Source organism: Cebus imitator, unplaced genomic scaffold (assembly GCF_001604975.1).
Source record: "Cebus imitator isolate Cc_AM_T3 unplaced genomic scaffold, Cebus_imitator-1.0 Scaffold61, whole genome shotgun sequence".
In the NCBI taxonomy this organism is placed as follows: Eukaryota; Metazoa; Chordata; class Mammalia; order Primates; family Cebidae; genus Cebus; species Cebus imitator.
The window spans coordinates 2,406,817-2,417,774 of NW_016107376.1; the positions used below are offsets into that span (position 1 = coordinate 2,406,817).

Sequence of the window (10,958 nt, forward strand, 5' to 3'; positions counted from 1 at the left end):
CCAGAAAAAAAATTGAGCTGATTATTATTTTGAGACTTGAGTGACAGCCCTGTAACCATCACAGGCTGAAGTAATGCATTGAAACCGGAATTTCATAGTAAAATCTAATTCATTCAAACCAAAATATATTCTCTAAAAATTTTCTCCCATGTTTTAGCATCTATTTGAAATGTTATTTTATCAAAGTTTTTCTCTTTTAATATAATAAATTGACATAGAAAATGGAGAGTTTGCTGGGCACAGTGGCTCACGCCTGTAATCCCAACAATCTGGGAGGCCAAGGCAGGCCAATCACCTGAGCTCATAAGTTTGAGACTAGCCTGGACAATGTGGAGAAACCCCATCTCTACAAAAAATACAAAAATTAGCCGGGCTTGGTGGTGCCTGCTTGTAATCCCAGCTACTTGGGAGGCTGAGGGACAAGAATCACTTGAGCCAGAGAGGTTGGGGCTGCAGTGAGCCAAGATTGTGTCAATGCACTCTAGCCTGGGCAAAAGAGTGAGACCTTGTCTCAAAAAGGAAAAAAAAGGAGAGTTTAATTTTTTTCTAAGCCAAATGCAAAAACCACTCAATGGCTTTTTTTAAAAAAAAAAAAAGAAGAAGCCTGACTGTCTGAAGAACATTGTATTATAATAGTATATGTCCCATAGGAGAATTGATAAGTAAAGACGTGGCCAATATGATACTTCTCTCCTTTCCACACCCATAGCAGACATCACTAATCAATAGTAGCACTCTTTCCTAAACAAAATTGGCACTGGGGTGGGATTGAGGGTTGGGGATAGGGTTCCTACCCAATAGAAGGCCTTGAGCAGCTACTAACACCAATTAGCACTGGCAAAAAGGTAACCTTATATCATTTTTTTGGTTTTCTCTGAATAGTTGCTCTCTATGTAAACTTATTTTGTATTCTATTACTTTTATGTTATGACAATGTAGAAATAATTACTTCACAGCATTTTCTAGCCGCTAAAAAAATTAGAAAACTGTTGTAAGTTTTATCATCCCCAACTCTGTTTTTCTACAAATTACAAACTGTCAAGAAACCTGCTAATGAATTTTTATGCTGCATGAAATATCATAAGCTGTGACTGAGACAGTAATTTTAATCCAAAGCTATTAAATTAAAAACAGGAAAAGGGAGTGTTAATTTAGATGTTAAAATCATTGTCACAAGGACAGCAATATTGCAAATACCTCATGACTCAAGATACAGTCACAAGAAGTTCTCCAACCCCAAATAATTTCAATCCACTTGTCAAACTTGACAAAGAGATGTTGGCTCATCCTCTGAAGGATAGTAACAAAGTCAAACAGCAAGTATACATATCGTAACAATGCAGTTAGCATATTTAGTAAATCATGTTTAAGAGCAGCCACATCTGCTTTTGAATATATTACCCAACAAATCAGGGATACTCTGAGAATTGAGACTTTAAACAGAGACCTTCATTGATTGGTATGATAATCCTGGCAAACAAATCCCTATCCCAGGAAGCTGGTATAATCTTATAGTTTAGTACATGGAAATCTAGCTGGTAGATTTCAAAGCAAGGTGAAAATAACTGTATTTGATGAAGTCTCCCAATTCCTCTCTTTAAAATCAACAGGTGAGATAATAAAGTTCGTCATGGCATCCCAATGACTTAAATTTGGATTAATTCAAAACAGACAGGTTTAACCCTACCTGGTAACCAGTTCAAATATCGGAATGGACTGCGGTCACTCCACTGCCAGCCACTATTGAGACTCAGACTGTTAAGTCCAATCCAGAGTCCTGAGGTCAAGGAACTCGTTAATCCTATATTTTTTTAAAAAAGCAAAACAAACAAAAAAAAACTGGCATTCAGAAAACAGTTGAAATTAAATTCAGAATTAAGTGCTTGAATCAAAATGTAACTGAGAGAAATAACAATAATCATGGCTACCATATATCTCCTTTGAGTCTCCTAACAATCTAAGGCAAGTAAAATTATTACCTTCATTGACAGGTGGGGAAACTGAGGCACAGAGTGCATAGGTAATCTGGTAAGTTTTTGTTTTGTTTTGTTTTGTTGTTTTTTTTTTGCTGAAATCACCAAAAACCAGATATCTGGTAAGATTTTTAAGGTTCCAAGCCAGATCTAATGAGGCTTCAAACCCCATCATCTTGACTATTATCTACTTTCTCAAGGATAGTGTAAAGGTTTCCTGTGCGAATATGACTAGATATTACCTCAACTGCATATTTCAAAACTGATTCTAAGAATTTGATTTTATGATTTTTCAAAGTCAATTTCTCTTCTTCCTTAAAACGATTAAATACCAATCACTAAATGCATATGCTAACACCAGAATGCTTTGTGTAGGCAGTTAAGAAATCAAAATTACAATGTTTCATATTCTGTACTAGGACTAATATGGAAGTATTAAAACCAAAAACAATGGGACCTCGGCTCGCCAGGTGGAAACACTCTAACCGATCATCACCCCTATCTTTTTTAAAACCATAGATAAGAATTCTCTGTACTGAGTTATTTTAATTGATTAAAAGCAATTAATTAAAATGAAAACTATCTTTTGGCTTTTAAAAACTTTTTCTTAATTTATTTTTATTTTTTAGAGATGCAATCTCACATGGTGCCCAGGTAGCTCCCAAACTCCTGGGCCCAAGTGATCCTCCCGCCTCAGTCTCCTGAGTAACTGGGATTCCATGTCGCACACCGCTATACTCAGCAACCTTTTAAAAGAAATTCTTTAAAAGAATTTTCACAAATTCTTTAAAGTTGTACAAACTTGAATAATAATTATCTCTATACATGAAGAGATGTATTCTACAGACCATGCTCCTAAAAGTAGCATTTTAATACTAGCTATTCCCAAAACCAATTCCTCTGGGATTTTAAAAAACTTAGTTAAGAAAATAAATATATTTAAGTTTTAAAAATTATAAATAATTTGCTGATTAAAGAAGAATTAAAGTAGATTTTGTCTGAGATTGCGTAACTAAATTACTATGTTTGGCATGATGAGAAATGATAATAGCTCTTTAAGGGAATTATTTATCCTTTTGACATTCTTTACCAGCTCTAAGTACTTCTAAACTTGTCCTGTAGAATTGAATTAATTAACACATTTTAAAACAAGGCCTGACACATGGTACATGTCCAATAAACATAAGTTACTACAGTTATTACCATCATGATTATTATCATCAATAGCTTCATACTGACAATATGAATTGATAATAGGGTTGGCAAAAGTTGTCATTTACAAACAAAATTCAAACCTTGGTCAGAATATATCTCTTAAAGCAGATAAGTGTTGTCCATAAATATTTTTTTCTAATTTGCTTTTGTAATTGTATAAAAGAGGACACCAAAATATTTTAGTATTTCTGCACAAAGCAACAATTCCACATGCTAATTTTTAGTTATTTGTTTCACACAATAACTCAAACCAGAAATTTTTTTGGACAGTTGGGGTCTTGCTATAGTGCCCAGGCTGGTCTCAAACTCCTGATCTCAAACAATCCTGCCACCTCCACCTCCCAAAGCACAGGGATTATAGGTGTGAGCCACTGGGCCCAGCCTCACATGCCCAAGGTGTAACTTTTCTGCGTGTATTGTCTGAAATGGTTATAAACCAACTTTTGAACTTAGATGCGATAGAAGATATACGAATGTCCAATATTACACTGGTATTTTTTTCTTTTTGTATTGAGGTCCAATGTGTTTTCCAGGAAGTACCAAAGGAAATTGGTAAAAACAATCAGGGAAACAAGCCAAATTTCACTTCCTATATCTTATTTCGGTTCTGTAAATCCTCATCCTGTCCATATGGCATCATAAATCTGATTCAGGACTCAGAGACTCCATAGAATGTCCCAGCATTTTTCAGAGTGGAAACAGAAGGGAAGATGATAAAACAGCTGTGATTGGTGTGCAAATCTGTTGCTGGGCAGAAACATTTCACCTGGCAGATAGTATGAAATCTGTCTGCAATACATTTGCTGGAGCCAGAAAATGTTGACAAAATGAAAGGTTCTTATCAGTGTGTTGGGAACTAGCAGATCCCTGGGCATTCTGGGCATGAGACACAGGCAGGGTGAAATGGAAGACAGGGCTGAATTCCAGGTCAGCTATTTTCTGAACAGGAGGCATTAAGCAAGTTTCCTAATTTCTCCCTCCTAGTCTATTATCTCATCTACACAGTGTGGCTGGTAATATTCATTCAGGAGGTTGCTGTGGGCTTCAGAATTAAAGTCCATAATCTAGCACATGGTAGCTCTTCAGTAATTGGCAGGTAATTTAATACAGAGTCATCAAACCAGGTTCTACATTTTTTTTTTAAATGATACTGACTCTGGCCGGGCACAGTGGCTTACCCCTGTAATCCCAGCACTCTGGGAGGCTGAGGTGGGCAGATCACTGAACTCCAGAGTTCGAGACCACCCTGGGCAACATGGTGAAACCCTGTCTCTACTAAAATGCAAAACATTAGCTGGTTGTGGTGGTGCGTGCCTGTAGTCCCAGCTACTCAGGAGACTGAGGCACAAGAATCACTTGAGCCCTGGTGCCACAGCACTCCAGCCTGGGAGACAGAGTGAGACTCTGTCTTGCAAAAAAAAAAAAAAAAAGATACTGACTTTTCAAAAACTTCACATAAAAGAAAACTTATTTTAAAAGTCAAATATTTTGTAGGCTGTTTTTTCATTTTAATGGCATATTTTCTAAAACAGAGTGGATCACAATCACACATTCACACCATTGTTTTCTAGATTCTTCTCCAATATATCTCAATCAACACCGAGTGTCATCCCTTTCTTTCAAATAAACAGTGGGGAGGGGATTTCTTTCCCCTATTTTTGAAATTCCCTATCAAACTTTTTCTTGTCCTAATGCCTGATATTTTTGACTTAAAGAAAGGCAGGAAGTACTACAAATCTCATTAGAGATGCCATTCTTATCCAGATGCCAGTGAAAATTTGCTGACTGAAATTCCGGAGCCTTGGATAAGATTGAAGTAAGTATCTAGGTGAACTTAGCCTCCGAATCTCCTGAGGCTTGTTTGTGGTCCTGACGGACACAAGAATAGCCCTGACTGATTAGGGAAGCATTTCCTGCAGCCCAAGTCTGATAGCAGAGTCCAAGGACCAGGAAATGAGTCTGTGCTTACGCGAAGCTGCTGTCCACTCAGATCACTTGCTCCTTCTGCACTGGTGGAGAGAGTACAGAGTAACCTGTCCTTAGGCTTCCTAGAGGCCAGAAAACAAGTGAAGATCTGAAAAGTCAAGATAACACACCCCACAAACAAATTCAAACACAAAAACCAAAAACACACCAACTGAAACCACTTCACCTCTGATATATTTTCTTTTCTTTCTTTTTTTCTTTTTCTTTTTTTTTTTTCTTGAGATGAGTTTTGCTCTTGTTGCCCAGGCTGGAGTGCAATGACACAATCTCAGCTCACTATAACCTCTACCTCCCAGGTTCAAGCAATTCTGCCTCAGCTTCCCAAGTAGCTGGGATTACAGGTGCCTGCCACCATGCCCAGCTAATTTTTTGTGTTTTTAATAGACGGGATTTCACCACGTTGGCCAGGCTGGTCTCAAACTCCTGACCTCGGTGATACGCTCACCTCAGCCTCCCAAAGTGCTGGGATTACAGACATGAGCCACTGCACCCAGACCGCCTCTGATATATTTTTTCTTATGCCTGCAAGTCTGTGCAAATAACCACAGAATTGCCTCAAATCATCTTTTGTATTCCTTAATCATCTACATACATTTACTTTTGTCTATTCTGTACTTTCTCCTCTTCCTCCTTATTTTTGTGCATGGTTGTCAACATGAATCACTCCAATGCTTTGTGTTCCACTATTAGAAGGTTCCCAAAGGCCAATGCAAAACAGAGTAATTGAACAGGCAGAGGAAGAATCCTATCTCTAAGTTTATGAATGCACACAGCGATGCCACATTACGTTTCTATCCTCAGCCTCCTTAATAATAACTTATAGGAGAGATGTGTGATGGTTGGTGATGGGTGTCATCTGAAAATAGCTGGAAAAAGCAAGGTGCTAAGAAATGAGTCAGGTAGAGAGTGTGTTCTTGCCCTTGTATTGGTTCACACACATTAGCTCCTTTAAAAGACGAGGTCACCAAGGCACAGGGGCCTCAAGAAATCCCTACAAGCTCCCCCAGTTTCACAGAGCTGGGACCTACACAGTCTGGCTCCAGAATCTTTGTTCTTAGCCCCTCTGCTCTGCCTGGTGTGAGCACCTGGACACAGCAGGCACTAACACGGTATTTTGTCAGATGTGGTCTCTCAACCATCTGCCCCAGAATTGCCCAGGAGTTTGATAAAAGGCAGATTCCTGAGCCTTGTGTCACACCTACTGATCTAGAATCTTTGGGGTCTTGTCCCAGGCATCCTCACTTTAACAGAGTTCCAAGGTGATGAATAAGCCACTTGACGTAGAAGAGCCATTGCATTTACTGTCTTCTGACCATGAACTGTCTAGTTTTCCCAACAGGAGGCTGGACTTCTAAGTATCTTTATTTTGCTTCATGTTCATTTGTCAGTCAGCAAACATTCAGCAAGACTCTTTCTTGGAAGGCCTATGTGAATCTCCTTGAGGGAAGAGGGGGCATAGATATTCACAAGACATTCCCCATTTTCAACTATTTGCCCCTCCGATGCAATCTCCACATGGCCTTCAGTTTGCTTTCTATGCAGGACTTCCTGTCATTGGTACCAATTCGTTGGTCTGTTTTCTTGTTTACATCTGTCTTTTCCCATTGGATTTTAAGCTGTACATGGACAAAACAGGGTCAGCTTGGATGTCCCCAGGATCTAGCACAAAGCCTGGCACATGGGTACCAGATATCTTGTAAATGAATGAGTAAATAAATAATAACAAATTAATGTATTTATAGTACTGTCAAGGAAGGACATATATGTATTACATTAATAAAAGTGGTAATAAGCAAATAAGAGAAATGCAGATGGAAATAGACTTGCATTTCAGCTGTATACAACTGTGAGAATTCCAGGCAAAAGAAACAACATTGGAAAAGGTATGAAGGTGACAATGGATGAGGAAAAACAAGGAACCCAAGACTTCTCTTTTGTTGGGACTGCAAAATGCAAGAGCAGGAACTGTAGAGATGTCGGACAGGTGGCAGCCTTGAATGCCAGGCAAAATGTACTTTGTTAATTATTTGATGGGAAATGAGAAGTCATAGGAGCAGAGATATATTAATATTAATCTAGTGCCATGTCCAGAGAAACTGGAGGGAGGAGATTATGGAGGCAGCAAATCGGGATGCTTTCGCTCCCACAACTAATTTCTGGTCCTAATCTCTCTGTTTCCCCAAGTGTATATTTTAGAAGCTAAAACAGATACTGTCTTTTCAAGCAAACTTTAGCTCTTCTATGTTCACAGTCAGATAAGAACACATGTTTAAAAAACAAATACATTGTGGAAAGGGTATCAATAAAACTTGAAAACCAGTAGAGCCTAAGAGTTCAAGAGACAAGAGGCAAAAATAACTCCGGGGTTTCAGAGTAGCCCTTGACTTGTCCCTGACGGTGGTAGCACTGTTTCCATTTATCATTTTTGACCTCTGTGATGCTAATGGAAGGCCTTTGGCTTCAGGTGAGACCTGAATGATGGATACTTGACCAGCACCATTCCATTGCCTTGTGTCCAAGAATGACATCACTAATCGATTGTGGCATCTTTTCCTGTGATCCCAGAATCCTTCTTTGCACTGGCTCTAGAGACTGTTAGAACCAATAGTTGGCTCAGGAGATGAGAGCTATTTGCCATCCCTGGTGTCATTTTCAGAGTATAGATTTGTCATCTCATCTGCATAAACTGCTTAAGAACTGCTTCTGTCAATAAACACTTGTGCTGTTGACGTCTAAGTCAAATTATATAAAAATAAAGCAGTCGTGATTTTACGACGTTTCTTTTCATATTACCTGTGAGGTATGTTTGCTCATGTATCTCTGTGATGCTCAGGAGCTCGGCGCTCTGTTGTTGGCAGCTTTTCCTCGCCTGGTGCCACGTTAAAGCAGATTGGGAGTTTATCTGGTAGGAAATGCTGGTCAGCGGGTCTTTATTCCATAGGCTTTCACTGCCCTCAACTGTGAAAGAAATCAGATGGGATTTGGTACATTAAGCATAGAAAGTACTTTCAGTGAATAGCATTGTTTAAACCAGCCTAAGGGCATTTTTGCCTGAAGCACTGTCTTTCTTTCCTTTTTTTCCACTTTTACTTTTTCTTCTTCTTCTTTTTGATACAGGGTCTCGCTCTGTTGCCCATGCTGGAGGGCAGTGCTGTGATTTTGGCTCGCTGTACCCTCCAGCTCCCGGGGTTAAGCAATCTTCCCACCTCAGTTTCCCAAGTAGCTGGGACTACAGGCATATGCCACCATGCCTGGCTAATATTTTTTAAGTTTTGCAGAAATGAGGTCTCTCTATATTGCCCAGGCTAGTCTAAAACACCTGTTCTCAAGTCATTCTCCTGCCTCGGCTTCTCAAAGTGCTGAGATTACAGATGGGAGCTACCATGTCCGGACTGTTTTACTTGTTTGTTGTTGTTGTTTTGTTTGGTTTGGTTTTTTGTTTTTGTTGTTTTTGAGACAAAATCTCATCCTGTTGCCAGGCTGGAGTGCAATGGTACAATCTCGGCTCGCTGCAACCTCTGCCTCCCAGGTTCAAGTAATTCTCCTGCCTCGGCCTCCTGAGTAGCTGGGACTATAGGCACCCACCACCACACCCAGCTAATTTCTGTATCTTTAGTAGAGATGGGGTGTCACCATGTTGGCCAGGCTGGTCTCGAACTCCTGACCTCATGATCTGCCTGCCTTGGCTTCCCAAAGTGCTGTGATTACAGACGTGAGCCATGGTGCCCAGCCTGTTTTACTTGTTTTTAAGATGGCTTGAGATTTTCTTTATTCCTGAAATGAAGTAAAAGGTGGGGGATGAGCTTTCAAAGGATCAACTATATCCAGTCTCTTCCACATGCCTAAAGAAAGGCAGGCAGGCATCATCTCCCTTTTGAGATCTATTGAGTTGGGAAGTGAGACAAATATAAAGACAGTAGACCTTGGATACTACAGAAGGTGGGAGGGTGGGAGGAGGATGAGGACTAAAAAATTATCTATTGGGTACAACGTTCACAGTTCGGGTGACAGGTACACTAAAAGCCCAAACTTTGCCATGATGTAATATGTGAATGCAAGACATTTGCACGTATACCCCCTAAATATATAAAAATTTAAATTTAAATTTAAAAATTTTAAAAAGAACAGAGATACCAGCCCAACCTCCTCGATCTACAAAAATAAGGCAGGGGAAGCATAGAAAATAAAAATACATCTTCTCAGCAAGCAGATATTTTGCCTTTGCCTGTACATTCTAGTCTGGCCTTTCCGGGAACATAAGGTGTCAGCAGGGAAGGTCACAAGCTCCTGCAGACAAAGTGGCCGGAATCTGCACCTGAGGTCTTATCACTCACTGGACACTTGACTTCAAATGCCACTTGTAACTTTTTCATTCCTCAGAGTAAAAAAATCACAAGCGAATTTCTTTCTTTGCTATTTTATGATTCCTAATAAATTCCATAAACCTGAATATACTCTATAAATGGCCAATAATATATAGATAAATATTATTGATAGCATTTCACATTTAAGAGGTTTGGGAAGCTAGTAAACAAATGAAATATTTTTGCATGCTTCATGTAGTGAATAATATTTCTCTTTTTTTTTTCTTTTTCTTTTTTTTTTTTTTTTTTTTTTTTTTTTTTTTTTTTTTTTTTTTTTTTTGAGTCGGAGTTTCGATCTTGTTGCCCAGGCTGGAGTGCAATGGCAGCATCTCAACTCACCACAACCTACTTCTCCCGGGTTCAAGGGATTCTCCTGCCTCAGCCTCCCGAGTAGCTGGGATTACAGGCATGCACCACCATGCCTGGATAATTTTGTATTTTTAGTAGAGATGGGGTTTCTCCATGTTAGTCAGTCTGGTCTCAAACTCTCAACCTCAGGCGATCTACCCACCTTGGCCTCCTAAAGTGCTGGGATTACAGGCGTGAGCCACTGTGCCTGGCTGGCCTCTTTTTTATTTTTAATAATATAAAATCCTACTTACAAGCCATGTGAAGTAATAATCTTCTCATTTATTTGCGAGGATAAAAGGAAGTATCATATAACTTCTGTGAACATTTTCTGAGAAATACTCAGTTTGCTAAGAAATTAGGCAATTTTCCATAAGCACATAGCTGTTGTCTCTGAATCTAATTGCACTTTTTATTTGATGAGGAAGTGATCACAGATCTTTTTGTCAAATGCAAACCACACACCATGATATGAAACTTGTGGTCCCATGACATATTGAAGAGGAAGAAAACATACCAAACTTTGATTCAGGCAACAACGTAGAAATTTTTAAGATGTTTTAACTACAAAATCATTATATGTTTATATAAAAATAAATTCGAATCAGCAATGCTAAATTTAAATTATAATGATCTGAGGTCTTGCTGGTTTCATGTTTATGTCAGCAAGACCATTCAAATGAGACTAATTTGGGGTTTATTTGAAGATAGAGATGTTTTAAACAACTCGTTTTAGAAATGTGGAGGACAGTTTTGTTTATAATATAGTAGAAAATGCCAGGCATGGTGGCTCACACCTGTAATCCCAGCACTACTGGAGGCCAAGGTGGGGGAATTATGAGGTCAGGAGTTCAAGACCAGCCTAACCAACATGGAGTAACATGGTAAAACCCTGTCTCTACTAAAAACGCACCAAAAAATTAGCCAGACATGGTGATGCATGCCTGTAATCCCAGCTATTCAGGAGGCTGAGGCAGGAGAATCACTTGAACCAGGCAGGCAGAGTTTGCACTGACCCAAGATCACCCCACTGCACTCCAGTCTGGGAGACAGAGCAAGACTCTGTCTGAAA

The 10,958-nt window shown here is 39.2% G+C and overlaps 1 protein-coding gene across 1 annotated transcript in view; it reads right to left on the reverse strand.

The window, feature by feature from the left end:
- Positions 1-10,958, reverse strand: part of MRC1 (mannose receptor C-type 1) — a 104,718-nt gene that overhangs the window by 70,426 nt on the left and 23,334 nt on the right. Inside the window, exons 4-5 of the mRNA XM_017529766.2 lie at positions 7,968-8,132; positions 1,688-1,801 (exon numbers count right to left, since the gene is read on the reverse strand). Coding sequence (XP_017385255.1) covers positions 1,688-1,801; positions 7,968-8,132 — 279 coding nt within the window. The remainder of the gene's footprint in view (positions 1-1,687; positions 1,802-7,967; positions 8,133-10,958) is intronic.